Here is a 22,488-nt window from a genome sequence, read left to right on the forward strand (position 1 = left end):
ACTTCAGTCGCTTTTGTGCAGATGGGGGAACCTGCCCAGGGCCTTGTCTGAGCATTCCCACATGCACACTGGGAGAATAGGGCAGAGCCATGGGCAGGGGGAGGAGCTTGGCCTCTTCAGTTCCTGTGCAGTGGTCTGGGATTCAATTTTCTGTTAGGTCAGGGACCTATTAGCAGGAGCGCCATCTCCCTTTGCTGAGTTTTTTTTTTTTTTTCTTTTTTTCCCTTTTTGCCCAATAAAATCCTGCCCTACTCACTCTTCAATGTGTCCGTGTGCCCAATTTTCCTGGTCGTGTGACAAGAACCTGGTTTTGGCTGAACTAAGGAGCAAAATTCTGCACCACAAAGTCATAAAAAAGATTTTTCATATAAAGAAATCAAGGTTCAGCAAGTTAAAATATGAGCTCAAGGTCATACAACTGCAAGTAAGTACAGAGTCAGGAATTAAAAGTAGATGTGTTAATTCCAATCCCCAACTCTCTCGCCTATGGTTTGGTGCCTCCAGAATTCTGATGCACAGTTTGGGTTCATATAATTTTTTCACTGCTTTACCAAGCAAGAACTACCACTGCCACGATTCCTTCCCATAATTTGTATTCATATTTCCATATTTAATTAAAGTTTTACACAAAAAAATTAGACATTTTAGTATTTAATTCAAAGTGTCAAGCAAAAACAAGACAACCAAAAATGTACCCCAAATAAGCTGGGAAAATTCAGTTTCTGGAAAAACATATCCTAAGGAAATAAAGTTGTATGTAAAGATACATGTACATCTTTGTGTACTAAGATGTTTATCTTAGTGTTCTTTGCAATAGCTCAAAGGAGAAAACAACTTACATATCCAACAAGGTAGTTTCGTATAACAGAAACTAATGATGATATTCACAATATAATACTAAATTTATTTTGAAGTCGGTCACCAAAAGGTATTATTATGTCACGTGCATTGAGCTTTACTCTGTGATCCTTAGAATGGATCTTGATAGGTGGGATTAGGAGTACTTTATTTCTTCTTGCTTTTCTGTTTCTTTTGTTCCCTGTTTTTTAAATAAGCATATATTGCTTTTGGAATGAGGCCAAAAAACAAACAAACAAAAAAGAGAAAACAATAAAAGAATCTTCATTGAAAACACAGTTCCAATGATAAGTATGTGAAGTAAAGCATATGTTACCTCAATTTAACCATTCCATAATCTACATATTTTAAAACTTCATGTTGTACATGATAAATACATGTAATTTTTATTTATCCATTAAAAATAATAAATAAAAATAAATAAAAACAGTTGCTGTATATGATCCACTACCTGCATAAGCAGTCAAAAGCCTCTCATAACGGCAGGGCCACACTTTCCCAGCTGCTCATAGCCACATTATATGATATGTATAGGTTTGAGGCAATTGCTCCAAAATATCAACCCCATTCCCCACTAGCCTAAAATTATTACTCTTTTCCAACCTAAATAGTAATGGTAATAGCTAATATATATCAACAGAATGTTTATTATGTGCCAGACACTAGTCTAAATATTTTACATGTATCAGCTCATTGAAATCCTCAATGAAGTAGGTGTTACCAATATTCCCATTTGACAGATGAGCTAACTGGAAAGAAGTGAAGTAACTTTCCCAAGGTCACAGAATAGTGAGTGGTACAAACAGGATTTGAACAGGGATAAGCTGGATTAAGAGCGCATGCACTTGACCACTCCATCCACTCTTTGAAGCTAGCCCTTCAAGAACCACCATGTTGGAGTTATCTCAGCATTTTATTTTATTTATTTTATTGTATTTTTAAATTTTATTTTATTTTAAGTTTCGGGATACATGTGCAGAGCGGACAGGTTTGTGACATAGGTAAACGTGTGCCATGGTGGTTTACTGCACCCATCAACCCATCACCTAGGCATTAAGCCCCACATGCATTAACTATTCATCCTAATGCTCTCCCTCCCCCGGCCCCAACCCAAACGGGCCCCAGTGTGTGTTGTTCCCCTCCCTGTGTCCATGTGTTCTCATTGTTCAGCTCCCACTTATGAGTGAGAACATGTGGTGTTTGGTTTTCTGTTGCTGTGTTAGTTTGCTGTATCTCAGCACGTTATATCTTAAATGGCTCTTATTTGTATTGGGAGTGGTTGTGTAAAACACAGGGTCAGCAGTTGCTGGCGAAGTGGGCCCTGTAAGAGCTCTAAGAGAGCTTTCATAGGACAAATGGAAAATGGAAACGGTTCAGAGAACTGGAAAAAGTTAGAAAAATATGTGGCATCTGAGAATCATATGAGGCCAGAAAGAAAGGTCATTCTTTGGAGCTCAGTGGGTGGGGTTATGAGGTCAAAAGGATGCAGTAAATTCCTTTGATTTTGAGAAGGCAAGCAATAGTTGTTGAATAGTTACTGCTTACTCTGAAACATAATAGATATTTAGTAAATATCTGTTAAATCAATGTAAGAGTGGATTCTGTTCTTGCTCTCAGCTGCTAGGCAGCTAATCCTTGCTCCAATGAGTTAGCTGATAGAATGTCAGTCGATAAAACATCCTAGGAAGTTAAGTGTTAAGTCGGAAGGGGTGTGGTGCAAACATTTCATGTATTGCAGTAATAATTTTTTTCCTGGACCAGCCCTGCACACATGTGAAACTGTGTGGTCACAGTATGCCCTCACTGACTATTTGAAATGGGGTTGCCAGAATAAATGAGAAACGCCCTGCCTCAGACTTACCCAAAGTATAACAAATGAGAGATCATCTCTACTCCTAGGAATCTACAAAGACTCCTCAGGTCTCTCTGTGGAAGCCACCGTGAACCTGTTTGTTCATTTCTGCATTTGGAGGAATGTGAACTAGAGCCTCCTAAGCTGAGAAAAGCAAATGTCAAATTCAACATTCAGAAGGGAAGAATATCTTTGGTTTTGATTTTTAAATAGCAGTGAGTCAGCTTAACCAGATCCTTCTGTACAAATAATTCCACCTAAGCAATTAAAGGAGAAAAGTATTGGAAGAACTTGCATTGGGAGTGTACAACTAATTTTAAGACACAAAGGTTAGTATCCCTTGGGATGTAGTTTCCCATTAAAGATTGCTAATAGGTTATAAATCCTACCACTACTCCCTTCTCAGGTTTCCCACAATTCTACATTTAGAAAGTTAAACCATGCTTTCTCTTTCTGTCTTGTGCATTAGTCTTTTAGATGTGTAGTACTTAAAAGAAATACACGAATTAAAAATGTTCTGGGTTTGGCTGTACTTGTACGTGGGTACAATTAGAGAATTCCAGACAACATTTTGAGTTATGCTGCATACCCTAAAAATAGAGCCACCATATTTAAATAGCCTTGAGGAGAAAGGATGGCAGAGGTCCTTAAATCTGGGGCCAGCCCCAGACTAATCCAGACTGAGAAGAATCTGTAATCACTAGGCTTACAAGTTCAAGTCACTCCAAGGCTCACAAGTGTGAGTTAGCACTTAGGACTGGGATGACTACAGGCTGGTGTAGGCTAAAAGAAAAGGGGCAGAAAGCTGTAAAGCAGGCCACGGAGTTAAGTTACACTGCTGAGCTGTAAGCAGGCCCACCAGTTAAATTCAACAAATCTTTGAGAATCACCTACGGTGTGCACGACATATTTGGCAATCGGTCAAGAGGAGAGTAGACCTAAGTGGAACCTAACTGGTTGCCATTGTAGGTCCAAGTTAGTACCAAGCAGCAGGAACCCAAGTGAAGAGACTAGGTGAACATCAGGATTAGGGACTTAGGTAGATGTGTGGGTAGAAAAAGAAGAGTGAAATAACAGGTCCTAAGTGACTGCTGCAAGGGTGGAGCTTGGCAAGAAGCCAAGTCAAGACTGAGGCAGGGGCCTCTTTTAGGTTTCCTGCTCTAGGGCAGAACTGGTCCCTTAGTGTAGTCCACAGGTGTCAACAAGCAAGCGCACCTGGCTAACGTGGAGATGTGGGAAGGGTGAGAAATAAGACACTTCTGGACAGGGAGATCAGCTTGAGTGATAGCTCATATGACCTCTCATTTTTGCTAATCAGTTTGAATCCTGTAGAGGTTGTATATTTTTAATTTAAAATTGTATATCCAGCTTCAAAAACAGTAGAACCTAACTTCATTATAAATAGATGAGAAAATTCTGGTAAGCAAATGAAGAAAATAAATTTCAAGTATAATCCTACCACCAAGATTTTAGCATTTTGGTGTGCATTTTATACATTGAAATTCTACTTCTTTAATGGATCCCTAAATTCCACATGTGCCTCCCCATTCCATTTAGTTTGGGATAGTTTCCTGAATATATTCAAAAAGATTTTCTGTTCAGTCAATGCAGATTCCCCACAGTAACCCTAATATGCTGGCTTTCGTGGCCTCTTAGTAAGTAGATGTTTTATAAGGCATTATTCCTTGATTACTTCTTTATAGGGTTTCTGTGAAATTCACAACCTGTCAGAACAGCATGGCTTCCAACCTGCTCACAGTCCTGCTGGGCAACACAGTGAGCACTCTTTCTAAATGGAGTAAAGCTGATTCTAGGAAAAAAGAGACAGACTCAGGGAGCAAGTGAGAAAAGGGAGGCTAAAGGAGAAGGTGAAACATTGAATTCATAAGCAGAAGGCGGGAAAAGTGAGTCAAGGATGCAGTCCAAAGGTGAGAAAAGATAATAAAGTCATGTAACATGGTTACCAGAGGCTGGGAAGAATAGTGGGGGGTTGGAGACTTGGGGGGAGGTGGGGATGTTTAATCAGTAGGAAAAAAAATAGAAGAATGAATAAGACCTGCTATTTGATAGCACAAGGTGACTATAGTCAATAATAACTTAATTGCACATTTTAAAATAAAAGAGTGTAATTGGATTGTTTGTAACTCAAAGGATAAATGCTTGAGAGGATGGATACCCCATTGTCCATGATGTGCTTATTTCACATTGCATGCTTGTATCAAAACATCTCCTGTACCCCATAAATATATACGACTACTATGTACCCACAAAAATTAAAAAATGTAAAGTGAGGTAAACAGAGTGACTATGACAGGAAGAAATGAATGAAAAAAACAAGTTCTAGCTGTTTATCTCTCTCTTATCCTTCACACACCTAGATATTAGTTTTCTCTTTACATTTAAGGAGAGCCTGGTATAATGAAATGAGCCCATTACTGGAGGCCAGAAGACCTGGGTTCCACTCCCAGGTCTGCCATTAACCTGCTGAAAGATCTTAGGCAAGTCTCTTACCTGCTCTGGATCTAAATCTCCCCACTTGTAAAATATGGGCTCGGAGTACATGATATCTAACGGTCTGTTTTGTCCTGGGTGTCTCCTATTGCTAGGTATATACAGAATCAATTTCACGTTAAAATATAATTCCAAGTACCATTTAGAATTTGATTGTGCATCATGCCCACCACATGGATTTAATGCTAAAGCGTCATGTGGAAACAAACAATTATAATTGTTTTAATTACCCAGAGTAGCTAGTAATTTCTATAAGACTTGGGAGCACTGTCTTAAGAATGCTGTTATTACACTGTCACTTTTCCACGGTCTTTCCAATTTAGGCATGATAATTTCAATGTCCCAGGAGTGGGGACAAGATTGCTATTAAGCTGATAATCTTGCTGGTAATCTTGTACTTCCCCCCTTCCCCCCAACACCACCCTTAGTATGAAGGTTAACACTGAGCAGTGAGAGTCTCTTAGACTCCATCCAGTTACTGCACCAAAGAATGTGAATCAGATGCAACCTGTCCAGGTCATTGTCAGGCCTGCATAAGGTCTCAGACAATTATACATAATCACTTCCTTGTAGCTTTGAAAAGGTGTCTGACAGAAGGTATCGTCTATCAGGTGCTGGACTAGCTATCTGATTCCAGAGTTCTCTTCCTAGCTTGGTTTGGTCGGCGTCAATATGGCTGTGGGCATAGGGGGTAGTGGTCAGGCAGCTGTTCAGCTTGATTCTCCAGGACCCCCCAGGATAGTCACGTGGGCCAGAAATCTTTCTGGGCAGTTAATCCTAAGCAACGTTAAGCCTTCCATCTTTCACACATGCAGCACTTTGAACTGCTTTATGTTTTCAGAAATAAAATAAAAACCAGTTGTAATTTGGTGTGAATTTCACACGTGCACAAGCATCTAAAAGGCTTGTTCTCTCTCCTTACCCCCACCAGGAAACCTTAAGTACCCAGTCAAACTGTGCTTCCCTCAAAGGTTTATTGCTGAGTCCTGTGGGCTCTGGGGAAAGGGCCTTGGTTCACTTCCTACTTATTCTTTGTTCTTTGATGTGTCTAACTGCACCTTGCTCTCCACCAGATGCTAAAAGATTAGACTGCCTGCAGAGAGAGTTCCATTTTAGAAGGAACTGCTGCTACCTGGTAATTAGCCTCTCACCACTCTTAGCAGTTTTCCTTTTACCAGGAGTTAAAACCCCAGGAAGGGTTACAGTTTGGTCAATGAATTTCTTCTGCCTCTGCCCTGAAGGAGCTCCCTTTCCTAGTTCCCTAGGTGATTTACTGAGTGCAGACTTTCAAATTATGTTCAGCTTATTTCCTAGAAAACTTGTTGCAGCTGACTATATTGGTAAATGTGTAAAATATGAACCTTTTTTAAAAATGTCAGAATATTTGCATTTTTACCAAAAAGTAAAATAGTCTTTAAAAAGAATCCCTCCTAGGGTTTATCCCTCAAGAAGTTCTGAGATTCCTGGATGTAGCCTGCAGAAAAAGTCTTACCTTCAGAGGGGTTTAAGCTCTCTGTAAATAAGGTGCACACCTATTGATGTTTATAAACAGAGCTCAGTCGAGTTGAAGGAGTGCAGACCAAGATTTCGCCAGATGGCTGAAATTAAATCAGCATCACTGAAAACATGCTTAGCCTAGAATTGCACTAAATGGTATCAAAATGTAGAACTATCTCCACACTTCCTGTTCTAATTAACACAAGTCCAGTCCTCTCAGTGGAGTGTTCTGCTTGGTTCTGGCTTCCAAAATGCTATTTGGAGTTCAGGATTTGAAGAGTAAATGACTGATGGAAATTAGCCAGAAGGAACTAGTTCACAGTTGTCCCCACAAATATGCTGAATGACAATGAGCTTATACTATTATGGATGGAACTGGTTCTGGGCCAGTGTCAGAGTGGGTGATTGGTGTAAGTTACAAAAGGGATAATACATGGGGAAGCTCTGAGGTTTACCAAAAGACCAGAAGGAAAATACCAGGTGGTTGGCCAGACACGCTGGCTCATGCCTGTAGTTCCAGCACTTTGGGAGGCTGAGGCGGGTGGATTGCTTGAACTCAGGAGTTCGAGAGCAGCCTGGGCAACATGGCGAAATCCCATCTCTACCAAAAATAAAAAAATTAGCCAGTCTTATAACCCAGTCTCAAAATAAGTAAATAAATAGATAAAAAATTTAAAAACAAAATTAAAAATTTAAAAAAGAAAATGCCAGGTGGTGGACTTAATTTTTTATGTTTATTTTTCTTTTTATTTGACACAGAGTCTTGCTCTGTTAGCAAGGCTGGAGTGCAGTGATGTGATCATATTTCACTGCAATTGAACTCCTGGGCTCCCACTTCAGCCTCCTGAGTCACTGGGACTACAGGCATGCACCACCATGCCCAGCTAATTGTTTAATTTTTATAGAGACATGATCTCACTATGTTGCCCAGGCTGCTCTTGACCTCCTGGCCTCAAGCAATTCTCTTGCCTTGGCCTTCCAAAGCTCTAAGATCACAGGCATTAGCCACTGTGCCTGGCCCAGGTGGGTGACTTTAAAAGGAATTGGTGAACAAAATAGGTTGTCAGAAGGAGATTTTATAAGTTAATGCCACAGAAAGCTTTTGCTATGAGAAGCCATGATTTTCTTTTCAGACCTGTGCAAATGCTAGGGAGTGTTGAAGGAGGGGTTCAAATACGTGCACACATTGGTGAGGAATATTCTGAGCATCCCCACTCTCAGATAGGTTGGTGTGGGGAGAATTCAGTAACAAGGGATGGGGAGTACGCGAGGCAAAACTGCTTGGGTAGCCCCTTGTTGTGCATGTGGTCTGTGGGCCAATTGGTAAAGAAACAAATGTCAAGGATGAGCAAAGTGATGCATAAAGGTGAATGAAAGACGGTAAAATGAAGCCTAAACTCAGGGACGATGCACGTAAACACTTATCCCGGCAGAAGGCAAAAGGGGAGCAAGCCTGTAGGACCTGAAAAGAGAATACCAGGAATCTCTAGGACACTCCCTTTCTCTTAACCTCCCCAAGTCCAATTGCACCTACTATAGAACCATCTCTCCCATTTTTACCTCTTTCTATTCTCACTACCACTGTCTTAATCCAGGCTACCATCTTTTCTCACCTGAACTATAGCAGCCCCAACTTGGCTACCTGTCACCTGTTTTACCCCCTCCTCCACCTATCCCTTAAACCATCATTCCTCAAAGTGTAGTCCACAGACCAGCAACATCAGTCTCACTTGGGAGCTTGTTAGAAAAGTATATTCTCAGGCCTCACCACATATCTATAGAATCTGAACCGGCATTTTAACAAGATCCCCAGGTGATTCATATGCACTTTACAGCTTGGGCAGCAATGCCCTAACTACTTTTAGGCTGGTGTCTCTAAGACACAACTCTGACCATGTCAAGTCCCTGCTGAATATCATCCAGCTACTCCTAACCCCACCCTGTACCTCACCTTCAAGGCACATGGCTTCACATGCCACAAACAGCTCCCCTTGGTATGACTTCTGCCCACTTTTCCAGGCCCAGGGTCTCACTTTCTCCTTTAGCAAAACCAAACTACTTGCAGTTTCATTGTTCAAACCAGGTTTTCTAATCTCTTCTGCCTCTAACACTCTTCTTCTTTCCCCTGGCTAACTCCAATTCTTGCTTCACACCTCAGCTTAGATGTCCCATCTGTTAGAAATCCTTTCTACTACGCTCTCACCCATCTTTATGGGTTAGGTAATCTCACATTACCCCCTGCATACATCCCTCCACAAAATCACTTAGCTCAACCTGCTGTGATTAACCATGGATGTGCCTGTCTTGTCTGCCAGCCTATGTGTTCCTTGGTGGTAATTCCTATGTCTTGTTCATCTCAGTGTCCCCGGAGCCTAGGAGAGTATGTGGCACAAGCAGGTGCTCAATAATCTGTGTTGAATTGAAGGGACAGTAGAAAGGATCACAAAAGGGTAATGGCATACACAAAAAGGAAAGGGCAAGCACATGAAAATTAAGCCCAGAGTTTTGGCAGATAAAAATTACAAACAGGAAAAGAAAAAGAGCTCCAAAAAGACAAACAATAGAGTAAAAAGCATGCTAAAGGAGAGATGAGGCGTTGACTTTTACAGTGTTTATTAAGGAGAAGGTTAAGACTGATGAGACAGTTCTCTGTCTCTGTTTTTGTGTGTGGCTGTTATGGCTGAGACTTACCTATGAAAATGTGGAATCAGAAGGTTAAAATGACCAAAAGGTAATTTATTTACTTGCCACCTGGAGAAATGATCAGCTGATACTGGTTTATCTGACAGAAAACCAATAGTTACGTATGTGATTCTAAATATTGCAGATCTTGAACATTCAAATAAATATTGCCCTTGTCAAAACGGACCCCTCAGATGGTATAAATGCTAATAGCTAGGTGTAATCCATTCTCACACTGCTATGAAGAAATACCCGAGGCTGGGCAATTTATTTTGTTTTTTAAGAGCTTTAATTGATTCACAGTTCCGCATGGCTGGGAAGGCCTCAGGAAACTTATAGTCATGGCGGACGGCACCTCTTCACAGGGCTACGGGAGAGAGAATGAGGGCAAGCAGAGGAAATGCCAGACACTTATAAAACCATCAGATCTTGTGAGACTCACTCACTGTCACGAGAATAGTATGGGGAAAACCTTGCCCATGATCCAATTACCTTCATCTGGTCCCATCCTTGACACGTGGGGATTATAATAATTCAAGATGAGATTTGGGTGGGGACACAGAACCAAACCATATCATCAGGTGACCACACACCAGGATTTGTCCAAGACAGGCCTGGTTTATACCTGTTGTGACAATATCCTTATTACAAGTGCCCCTTGTTATCCTCTAAAGTGTCCAGGTTAGGTTCATAAATTATATGGGCACCTAGAAGTAGTCAACACTTATTGAGTTCTTCCTATGTGTCAGACACTGTGTAAAGTACTTCACATGAATACTCTCACTAGAAGCTCACTATGATCCCTTTTGAAATAGACATGCAATTCACATAACAGTAAGTTAATCAAATTCATCCTTTTAAAGTGTACAATTCAGTGGGTTTTTGTATATTCATTATGTTGTGCAACTATCCCAACCATCTAATCCCAGAATATTTTCATCACCTCTAAAAGAAACTCTATGCTCATTATTAGTCACTCCCACCCAGCTGCTGGAAACCACTAATTTACTTTCAGTCTCTAGGGATTTGCCTATTCTGGCTAGTTCATAGAAATTGAATCATATAATATGTGACTTTTTCTTTCTGGCTTCTGACAATTCTGTTTTACAACTCAGGAAACTGAGGCTCAGAGAGATTAAGTAGTCTGCCCACGATCACTCTTCTACTGGGTAGAGGAGTCGGAACTAGACCCAGGTGTGTCTGGCTCCAAAGCAAACATTCTTAGCCACAATGCTGTGCTGCCACCTCATATTTATTGCAAAGGCTCAGCACATTCTTGGATCTCTTCTTTGGCCCTCTGTAGCTGGGCACATTCTTTCCAAAATGCCTCACAAATCTTCATTATTTGAGAGGGAATTTAGTGTTTGAGAAGAGCCAAAAGTCATAAAGAGCAAATATGGTAACTAAAGTGGACCATCAAGCTGGGTCATTGCTATAGACTGACTTGTATTCTCCCAGAATTTATATGTTGAAGCTCTAACCTTCAGTGTGACTTTATTTAGTTAGGACTTTTAGGATGTAATTAAGGTTAAATAATATCATAAATATGGAGTCCTTATCCGGTAAGATTGGTACCTTTATAAGAAGAGGAAGATTCTCTCTCCCTCTTTCTCTCGCTCTCTCTCGCTCTCTCTCGCTCTCTCTCCACCATGTAGAAATGTAGTGAAAAGGCAGCCATTTACAAACCAAGAAGAGAGCCCTTACCACAGCCCAACCATACTGGCACCCTCATCCCAGGTCTCCAGCCTCTAGAAATGTGAGAAAATAAATTTTTATTGTTTGAGCCACCCACTCTATGGTATTTTGTTATGGTAGCCTGAACTGGCTAAGACAGTCATATTTGGGGATAAAAATGAGGCATAACCATAAAGTCAGGAGAATGAGTGATTATCATCTGTGACTTTGAGAATAATTTCCTGAAGGGGGCATAAGAAATATTTTGAATGCTAGAGTCAGCATTGGAAACAGGGGAAGCATCTATAAGACATTTTGTATGACACTATGCTTTTAACTTTTAGAATACCTATTGTATTTCTCTGGAAAATATAGCAAGTATAAGAAAAAAAGTAAAAATAACCCATTATGCTACTATTAATGATATGCTATATTTCCTTCCAATCTATCTTTTTCTGAAACCTTAATTGTATAGTCTGTATTTTTTTAAAGCACACAATTAATATGTAAGATACATTAAAATTTCTCTCTTTTTAAAAATCCTTTAATTTTAGGTTTGGGAGTACATGTGAAGGTTTGTTACATAGGTAAATTTGTGTCACAGGGTATTCTTGTACAGATTATTTCATCACCCAGGTATTAAGCCCAGTACCCAATAGTTATCTTTTCTGCTCCCCTCCCTCCTCCCACACTCCACCCTCAAGCAAACCCCAGTGTCTGTTGTTTCCTTCTTTGTGTTCGTAATTTCTCATCATTTAGCTCCACTTATAACTGAGAACATGCGTTATTTGTTTTTTTGTTCCTGTGTTAGCTTGCTAAGGAAAATGGCCTCCAGCTCCATCCATGTTCCTGCAAAAGACATGATCCTGTTCTTTTTTATGCCTGCACAGTATTTCATGGTGTATATGTACCACATTTCCTTTATCCAATCTGTCACTGATGGACATTTAGGTTGATTCCATGTCTTTGCTATTGTGAATAATGCTGCAATGAACACTTGCGTGCCTGTGTCTTTATGGTATAATAATTTATATTCCTCTGAGTATATACAGTAATGGGATTGCTGGGTCCAATGCTAGCTCTGCTTTTAGCTCTTTGAGGAATTGCCATACTGCTTTCCACAATGGTTGAATTAATTTACACTCCCACCAACTGTGTACAAGTGTTCCCTTTTCTCCACAACCTCACCAGTATCTATTATTTTTGACTTTTTAGTAATAGCCATTCTGACTTGTGTGAGATGGTATCTTATTGTGGTTTTGATTTGCATTTCTCTAGTGATCAGTGATATTGAGCTTTTTTATATGCTTGTTGGCTGCATGTATGTCTTCTTTTGAAAAAATGTCTGTTCATATTCTCTGCCCACTTTTTAATGGGGTTGGTTTTCTCTTGTAAATTTGTGTAAGTTCCTTATAGATTCTGGATACTAGACTTTTGTCAGATGCATAACTTGCAAATATTATCTCCCATTCTGTAGGTTGTCTGTTTACTCTGTTGATAGTTTCTTCTGTTGTGCAGAAGCTCTTAAGTTTAATTAGATCTCACTTGTCAAGTTTTGCTTTTGTTAAGATTGTTTTTGGTGTCTTTGTCATGAAATCTTTGCCCATTCCTATGTCCAGGATGGTGTTATCTAGGTTGTCTTCCAGGGTTTTGATAGTTCTGGGTTTTACATTTAAGTCTTTAATCCATCTTGAGTTAATTCTTGTATATTGTGTAAGGAAGGGATCCAGCTTCAATCTTCTGCATATAGCTAACCAGTTATTCAGGCGCCATTTATTGAATATGGAGTCTTTTCCCCATTGCTTGTTTTTGTCAGCTTTGCCGAAGATTAGATGGCTGTAGATGTGCAGCCTTATTTCTGGACTCTCTATTCTGCTCCATTGGCCTATGTGCCTGCTTTTGTACCAGTACCCTGCTGTTTTGGTTACTGTAGCCCTATAGTATAGTTTGAAGTCAGGTAACTTGATGCCTGCAGCTTTGTTCTTTTTGCTTAGGATTTCCTTGGCTATTCGGGCTCTTTTTTTGTTCCATGTGAATTAAAGAAAATTTTTTCTAGTTCTTTGAAGAATATCATTGGTAGTTTGATGGGAATTGCATTGAATCTTAAATTGCTTTTGGCAGTATGGCCATTTTAATGATATTGAGAATGTCTTTTTTCAAATGTTGTCGAAGGTTGTTGTTGATCAGTTAATTGACAAAATTTGCTAAAGCAAAAACTAATAACAAGTTATATACATATACATACAGACATCTCAAATTTTTTATTTTAACATAAAATGTATACATTTTATTCATATCCCAACCGTTTGATATAGGGCCAAGACCTTTTCTTTAGTATGGACTTCTCTGATTGTATTCCCTTTTGTCTTTCTTCCATAAACCACATCCATAATCTGTCATCAATGATTTCCAGTCTTGGTTTACTAACTGTGGAACAAGAATATAAATGCTTGCAAAGCATGAGTACAGAATCTTTCTGGATTTTGCTGTCTTTCCTCCCTCAATCTTTTATTGCTGTCATATCCAAAACTAATTTGGCAGCACATTTTTGGGACTCCCCCTTATTGGGTCTTTACAAAAATATCAGTTTAAGTTTCATAGAAACAACCTTGCTATTAGTGCTCATTATAGTTTTTGATATACATACCATTTAATTAAATGATGTAATTATAATAATAAGTAGAGCTTGTCAAAATATTTCCAACAACGTAATCATTAGTAAGCATGGGACTCAATTGGTCGCTGTCAAAGTGTACAATTGTATTCGAGTCACCTACTAGCCATGAGCTTTCATCACAATGTGGGCATCTGCCAATTTTTGTTTGTTTGTTTGTTGTTTTTTGTTGTTGTTTTCTTGAGATGGAGTCTCGCTCTGTCACCCAGGCTGGAGTGCAGTGGTGCGATCTCAGCTCAATGCAACCTCCGCCTCCCGGGTTCACACCATTCTCCTGCCTCAGCCTCCCAAGTAGCTGGGACTACAGACACCCACCACCATGCCCGGCTAATTTTTTGCATTTTTTAGTAGAGACGGGGTTTCACCGTGTTAGCCAGGATGGTCTTGATCTCCTGACCTTGTGATCCGCCCACCTCGGCCTCCCAAAGTGCTGGGATTACAGGCATGAGCCACCGCGCCTGGCCCACATCTGCCAATGTTTTAAAGAGAGAATGGAAAGCATTATATGTGCATTATTAAATGGAAGTTTGGTTAAGAAAGTTTCTACCATCCTTGTTTATTTAAAAAAAAATTCAGACATGTACAGAGTAAAAAGTCAAAGTCCCCCTTATTCTATCTCCTCTCTAGGAATATTGCTGTTACCAATTTGGTATATATTCTTCCAGATTTATTACTATGCATACATCTATACATGTGCATTGCTGAAGTGCTTATGCATATGTGCATGTGCAGATGATGTGCTGGGCACTGTACTAGGACCTTGATGTGAATTATTTTATTTAATCCTCACAACAGCCCTATGAGATAATATCACTATTATCTCTATTTTACAGATGAGTAAACTGAGGCTCAGAAAGGTTCAGTAATTTGCCCAGGGTCACGTAATGACTAATTTGTCTCCCTCTTAAGAGGCCTATTATACTAATGTACATGAATCAAGTTAAATGTTTGGGTTCATTTATCCACTTATTCAGTAAACATTTATTGAATGTCCACTCTGCCAGGCACTGTACTTAATTCCAAAAATTCAAACACATGGTTTTTATCTTCAGGTATCTAGAAGAGGTAGATCAATCTGTGAGCTAAATGATTTGCCCCAGTTCGTCCAGCTAGTAAGTGAATAGAGAAAGATTACAATCCTGATTTATTTTAACAAATTGGTATATAACAGTCCTAGGTGCACAGAAAATTTGGTAGATTTGTTTTTAGAGCTAGCCATTTTGAATATTATTGTTTCCATGAGAAGATGAGTTTGGAGCCCCCAGGAATCAGTGTCTAATTGTTATGAACCAGTAAATTAAAGATTATAAATCCAAGTTATGAATGATTTGTTTAAATTATAGAGATAGATAGATAGATAGATAGATAGATAGATAGATAGATAGATATTTAAAGGCAGATATTAGGATGAGACAGGATTCAGGATTGGAGTTCCAATTCCTTGGGTGGGAGGACTGACGGGTGGTAAAGAATTTAGATCTACTAAGGAGCTTGATTAGGATATTGAAAAGTACCAGCTTAAAAAAGAGCAAGCAATTGTACAGAGAATCAGAAGTCCAGAGAAAACAGAAAAGAGAAAGAGAAAACAGGAAAGTTGTATATAAGGCGGTATTACGAGAAAGAGAATCATAACATCAAAATTGAGAAATTTGATCATAATGATAGAAAAAATTAAAGGCTGCATGTTGAGACAGAACCAAGACCTTACCTATTACATAACACATTCCACAAAGCTGGCCAATTTCAACGTACGCTATGGAGGACTGAAGGAAAATGCCTCTCGCAGAGATGGGGGTGGAAAGCTTGAGCTACATGAGTATCTGACCTCCAAATGCATAAATGCCAAAGGCTTTTAGAGCCAGTTGGCAACACTTACAGGGATGGAAGAATCAGGGAATTATTCTTATAAACATAGTATGGGATCTTACAGAAGGAAACAAAAATAAAGCCTTAATTAGAAACCTTAAAAGAATGGTTACATATTCTTTGTAATTGCAGAAACATGTAAATATACAAACACATGGAACATGGCAGTGTTGATAGGGAGGATTAAGTGCCCTGATGGAAAATAAGAATAAAATATGAAAAGGAGAAAGGAAAATATTGAGCTTCTTAAATTGCTTGCAAAAAAACTGGAGTCTATGACAGAATTTGGTCCTCATGACTGAAATGTTTCTTTGGTGTTAGAAAAAGTATTGCTGTCATCTCTCTCTTTAGAAATTTTTTTTTTTTTTCGTAATAAAAATCCCGTGGCAGCTCCTTGTCCGTGAAGGATTTTAAAAATAGGAGCGATTTCATGTGTCTGCAATGGTCTGTGTCAGCACTTGCCCTAGGCAAGGTTGCCACACAGGCAAAAATGTACCCCTCTCCTCTATAAACAGGCCCTCCCTGGCAACCCCATTCCCTTGGTGCCCCCCCAGGGGAACTGACCCCCTTTTCTTGGACTACAGCTCCATTGTGATCTCCCACATCAAATCAAACCCCCTTTCCCTCGGTAGAGCAGTTCTGTCTCCAGGTGCAAGGGATGAAATAGGTTTCACCCTTTGCAGCCTATTTTCATTTAAAAATAGCACCCGGGTTAACCCAAATGAATCTTGAGTCGGTGGAGCTCTGGGCAGTAAAACCAAGTACAGAGAAGTCCATGGGGAGAGGGGCATAGTTTTTGTCGGTGGGGGAAGGGGGTGAGGTAGGTTGCCTTCCTGAAAGCTATTAAATCCCAGATGTGGGCTCTGTTCAGTGTGGTGCTGCCTTGAGGGAGGGAGGAGGTGGTGGTGGATGGACTCTCTGACCTCTCAAGGTTGCTGTTAATTCTATGGGTCGGTGATTTCCAACTACATTTCCCCGCGCCTGGCTTCCTTTGCAGTACTGTAGGCACCGCGTGACTCGGCTTTAACTAGGGGTTTTCAGCAGCCTGTCTTTGTGCCTATCAGCCAGGGCTCAATTTTCCCATCACGGTCCTCCCTGCAACAGCAACCCCTGGGTTCAGCAATAGTGGAGGCTGAAAATCAGCCCCAGCCATACTCAGCTCAAAGAAATTTTTCACAGAGAGCTCTTCAAAGCTCCTGTTCTCAGAGAAGTATAAGAAAGGGACTGTTTTGTGCTCACAGTGTGTGTGGGCTTTATGAAGAAAAAAAATCTGTGGCCTTATGTGAACAGAGTATGCTGTATGCAGATTTGGTGGGCAAAGCTACAAAATGAAATCTACTCAAGGGGCTCATATAATCATATGGTCAATTTCATGTTGGATCAACAAACATTCAGGAGCCCAATACTATGTGCCAGTCTCTGAATTAGAACTGGTGAGTAACAAGAAAAATAAAGCAAAGTCCCTGCTATGGAGAAATTCAGTCTAATGGGGAAGATAGACATCCAGGGCAAGAAGTGCTAGGCTTGAGGTAAGTGAGGGTGTTTGGAGGCGTAGGGGAGCTTGCCCTTGGCTCAGCCTGTGGCTGATAGGGATTGAAGAAAGCTTCCCTGGGGAGATGACACCTGAGCTGAGTGGGAGTAAGCCAAACCAAAGAAATGTGGAAAGAGCGGTAGGTGGAGAAGGATGACATGAGCAGTGGCATGTAGGCACACAATGACTGGACAGGTACGGGGAACTAAGAGCAGGCTGCAGTTATTAGAGAGGAAAGTGTCAGGAGGAGGTGGGCAAGAGTCTGGAGGGGCAGGCATGGCCACAGGAGGGAGAGAGAGCTGAGTCTCCTGTGCTGAGGAGTACAGGCTTTATCCTGAGGGGGAGCCACTGAAGGATTTCAAGCAGGGGAGTAATAGGGTTGGATTTACACCTTGACTAAACTATCTGTCAATTTGGAAGAAATCATTCAAATTGCCCACGGGATGAACTGATTAAAGAATTCCATTGAATGAGTAAATTTGCAGATGTAGCCATAGTTAAGTGCAAGGCTCTCTTTTTCCAAGATGGTTTGTCATGAGACTTTTTTAGGGATGTCGCTAAAACAGCATACAGACAGATACATGGATCTATCTGTAAAGGTCAACATCTTTGAAAAGGATGCAGGTCCTCTAAATAGTGCTTTAAGGAAATAGGGCTTGCAGAGAGTCTTGTGACTTCTACCCTTTATTCTGTGCTGCAGTAACAGTATCGGGTTAGGAATGCAAATTGTGCTATCATCTTTTTGTTTTGTTTAGCAAAAGTCATCTGGGAAGGCATTGTTTAACCTGAGTTGCAGCCATCTAAATCTTGCTGAAAAGGAGTATTTTGGATTAGAATTCTGCAGCCATTCTGGAAATAATGTAAGTTGGTTTCATTATATGGTTCTTTGTGTCTAGCATTGCTTCTAAACGCAGTTTGCGGCTAGGTATACAGGGTTCAATTCCCTGATTGAAAATGAAAAACTATGTGCACCCTTGCAACATGATTAGATTTAATAACTAGTGTTCCTCCTCCCTCTTTGTTTATTAACAGTCACCTTGGCCAGGTGCGGTGGCTCATGCCTCTAATCCCAACACTTTGGGAAGCTGAGGCAGGTGGATCACCTGAGGTCAGGAGTTCAAGACCAGCCTGGCCAACATGGTGAAACCCCATCTCTACTAAAAATACAAAAATTAGCTGAGTGTGGTGGTACCTGCCTGTAATCCCAGCTACTTGGGAGACTGAGGCAGGAGAATCGCTTGAACCTGGGAGGCAGAAGTTGCTGTGAGCCAACATCGCACCACTGCATCCCAGCCTGAGCAACAGAGTGAGAGAGACTCTGTTTCAAAACAACAACAACAACAACAACAACAAGAAGTCACCTCAGTTTGCCAAACACAAACTCTTTTACCCCACATTCCTGTTTTGTCATTCTGTGAGCAGCTATGCATGCTTTAGCAATTTTGCCTTTCCAGAGCCTGGACCTCAACCTGCAGAATTAAGACTTTTAACCTCACCAGTGAATATTCAGAGGAATCTCGTTTCTCCTTTCTCAGGCCCTAACATTCGTGATATTCTTCTGCTGTGTCCTGCCTTGGTATATCTGTGATCTGGCACCTTCCCAGAAAGGCTCATTATGTCTATTAGACTGGCATTTGGGGACTGGAGGGTTCAAATGTGGAGCCAAATGCCTTCATTAGTCTTTGTAGCAACTAATGAGCCATGTATGTGACACCTCTGTCATCCTACTAAGGCAGTGGAGCAGTGATTCAAATGTCAACAAGAAAGAGTTTATAGATCAACAGTGTTCACTGTCATTGGGAAAATATAAGGGGGCAGATTAAACATGGTATGCCACCTATTTGACATTGCTGTTTGTTTCTACCTTTAGAAGTCTAAATAGTCCTGGTACTCGTTTATTTCATGTTAATCTTTATCTATTACTGAAAAAAAAAACTCTGCTCAGTGCCATGCTCTACCAATTTTTTCATTAATGTTATTACAGGTTTGGTTGGAACTTTTGAAGCCCATAACAAAGCAGGTAAAAAGTAAGTATGGAAAAGCATTTAAGGAATAGAGTTCACAGTTAGAGCTTGAAAAAGGTTTCAGCAACCTCACACAATTTCTCATTTTAATATAAGGGGAGAAAAGGGCTTTGAGATATTATTTCAATCCTTAATACATCCGGTGAATTCAGCAATTTAGAAAATTATTTTAATTTTGCCTGAGATGAAAGAAATCATGCTGCTGGATCTTTGAGTAAATCTGAAGAACTCTGGTAATTACAGTACTCTGTGGATTGGTTTGAGGAATATATCTCATTTTCTGGCACTGCAAATCTTCGAGCATCCTTGATGTCAATCTGCAATGCCATTCACTGTCTGCCTGAAGATTCTTTAGTTATATCCTGTCACAAGCATTATTCATTCGCTTTAGTTCATATTTGAGTGCCTACTATGTATGAAATATTTTCTCCCTATATTTTACAGTCTAGTGTGATGGATCTCAAATTTCAGTGTGCATTAGGATTGCCTGAGTTTCTCGTTAAATGCCGATTCCTGGGCCTTATTCCTGGGTTGCCAACAACCTGCATGTTTACAGAATTCCACAGATGTTTCTGAGGCAGGTGGATTTCTTTCAGGATTTTGCACTGTTTTAATGTCTCTTTTACTGGTTCCTCTTCCACTACCTGCTCTTTACATGTTAGTGCTTCCCAAAGTTCTGTCTGTTCCCACTGCATAAGTATCACCTGTCACATTATTCCAACAGCTTCCAAACCGATTCCCCCTATTCATCATCTACATTACTCCCAAAGAAATCTGTTGAAAATACCAACCTGATCACATCACTCTTCTTCTTAAAATGCTTCCATGTCTCTCTACTACCTACCCTTCGAGCAATAAAGTCCCATTTCCTTAGGATGGTACACAAAGCATTGAAATCTGGCTTCCTTCCTAGTCTCGTTCCTGTCACTAGCCACTTCGTATTTCTACCTCTGCTGACTTTGACAAAACTAATCTCAGATGGAGGCTTAGCAGATAAAATACAGAATGCCCTATTAAATTATAATTTTGATAAACAAAGAATAATTTTCTTATATAAGCACATCCCATGCAATTGTTGTTTATCTGAAATTCAAATTGAACTGGGAGTGCTGCACTTCTTATTCACTAAATCTGGCCATTCTACTCGGGTCTCAAGTCCTCTAGGAGGACATCCTTGGCCTCCTCCAAACTCTTTTCTCCCTTCTCTGCTTCCCCAGCACTCAGTGCTTATAGCATTTTAGGGTGTTGTAATTGTCTAGGTGTCTGTCTCTTCTACTAGACAGTGAGCTCTTAGTTGTCTTTTTACTCCCAATACCTGCTTTGCACATAATGGACACCAACAAATATTTACTGAATCAATGGTGTTAATGCTGCATGTGTGCATTTATGTTTTGTGTAAAAGTTAATTTTCAAATGCAAGCAGGTGTGAAGATAAGCATATGTGTTTTCTTAATGTATATTATAAGATAGATAGAGGCATCAGTCCATCGTGCTTCGAATTCTCTTTATGAGATATTTAGGCCCGGTAATGTACACCTGCCTCAGCTGAAGTTGAACCTTTCTCTCAGTCAGGAATGCAGAATCCCAACTAGCAAGTGCTGTATTTCTATAAATGGGATACTTCTTAGGAGAGGACATAGTAGGTCCCAAAGGGGCACATTTATACAAATAAACTCAAAGGAAGACAGGGTAGAAAGAGGGGTGGGAGAACCTCCCTAATCGCTGTACACATAGAGACACAATCCAGAAATTGTGACACTTTACACATGTGATAAATGGAAACATAGAAGTCTGTAGGAGGGAGTGATGGGGAGGGGAGGGAAGAGGAGAGGGGTGTGTGTGTGTGTGTGTGTGTGGACCTATAACTGTTGTGATGGACATTTAAATAAAACTTATGGAGATATTGTATTTTAAGATCCTAAGGAGATTGTTTTCAAATTTATGGTGAAATTTTTCCCAGTGGACCCTGGACATCTGCGGGAAGAACTTACAAGGTATAGTGATTACCTGTGTGTCTCTGCATGATGTTACTTAAGAATCATTATTCTCCATTTATTGGGGGCAAGTGCTTCTGGCCCTTCTCACAAAACTTGGCTTTAAGTCACTCTCTGGGAGATGGTGAGGATCTGGAGAGAGGGTGGGCCTAGCTGGTTCCCCAGGTGTTCATCTTCCAAAGGGTGGAGACTACAGGAAGAAAGAGGGGTGTTCTAGAAGTTCAAGCCTGGGCATCCACTTGGGGATTATGCCATTAACTACTACAACAATGAGTGTGCTGTCCTTCATGACACCTGTGTTTCAGTCAGAGAGGGCAGCTTAACAGCACAGGTATAACGCCAGCCGATTTCCATGGAAACTGAAAATGTGGCGGTTGTGAATGTATCTCACGGAAGACAAAATATTCTGTAATGATGATAAATACTTATGAAAAAATGTCCTTCAGAATTACAAAGTAAACCTACTTCTGCAAAAATATATTGTCAACAAAACACTCCTCAAACCTTACTCTTATTTTTTTTTTTTTTTTTTTTTTTTTTTTTTTTTTTGAGATGGGGCTTTGCTATATTGCCCAGACTGGTCTTGAACTCCTGAGCTCAAATGATTCCCCTGCCTTGGCCTCCCAAAGTGCTGGGATTACAGGCATGAGCCACCACACCTGGCTTAGATTTAGACTCTTATACATGAAAGAGATCTGAGAGATAATCTAATCGAGCCCTCTTAGTTTACAGATGAAGAGATAGGTCATGGGAGCTAAAATGACTTGTCCAAGATCGCTGGAGGTTGCCAGTTATTCTCCTTGATGTCTTCCCCCGAAAAGAGTTCATGGCCAGTTCAATCTTTGCCCCTTTTGTAAAGACTTTTCTCAACAGCCTTTGCAAAAGTCGCTTTTTACAAGCCTGTCTTTCCCTCTTTCTCTACCCTAATTCTCTCTTCACATTTGTGAGCTACAGGCCACTTTCCCAAATAACTTGATACCTTGGTATATATATGTATGTGCATTTGCTAACCCATTTCAGTCGAGTTTCAAATTGTGACCAATTTTGATTGAGATAAACTCCCCCCACTCCAAAAATAAAGAAAGAAAGAAAGAACGGGAAAATCAATGTGATGATAAATGATTCATCAGCTGTTCAGAGCAAGGATTTGGTATTTGTAGCAGGCAGCTGCCTTCTTAACAGCAAGGAACGTGTCAAATGACAAGAAGTTCCCTTTCTTTCATGCTAGGAGCAAAACAAAATTCACCTTTCCTTTAGCAACTCAAGCTGATTATTCTCATTTACAACTATATTTGAAAACAGGCAATGGCAAAGGTTAGGCTTCA

At 40.2% G+C, this 22,488-nt stretch overlaps 1 protein-coding gene across 2 annotated transcripts in view; it reads left to right on the plus strand.

Moving 5' to 3' along the window:
• The window catches only part of FRMD7 (FERM domain containing 7), a 51,759-nt gene that overhangs the window by 10,121 nt on the left and 19,150 nt on the right, over window positions 1-22,488 (plus strand). Inside the window, exons 2-4 of one of the 2 annotated variants that reach the window (XM_007992715.3) lie at window positions 17,901-18,005; window positions 19,130-19,172; window positions 21,085-21,163. In XM_007992715.3, the coding sequence (XP_007990906.3) occupies window positions 17,901-18,005; window positions 19,130-19,172; window positions 21,085-21,163 (227 nt within the window). The remainder of the gene's footprint in view (window positions 1-17,900; window positions 18,006-19,129; window positions 19,173-21,084; window positions 21,164-22,488) is intronic. The other variant, XM_007992716.3, reaches the window with a different exon arrangement.

Source organism: Chlorocebus sabaeus, chromosome X (assembly GCF_047675955.1).
Source record: "Chlorocebus sabaeus isolate Y175 chromosome X, mChlSab1.0.hap1, whole genome shotgun sequence".
Taxonomy (NCBI): domain Eukaryota; kingdom Metazoa; phylum Chordata; class Mammalia; order Primates; family Cercopithecidae; genus Chlorocebus; species Chlorocebus sabaeus.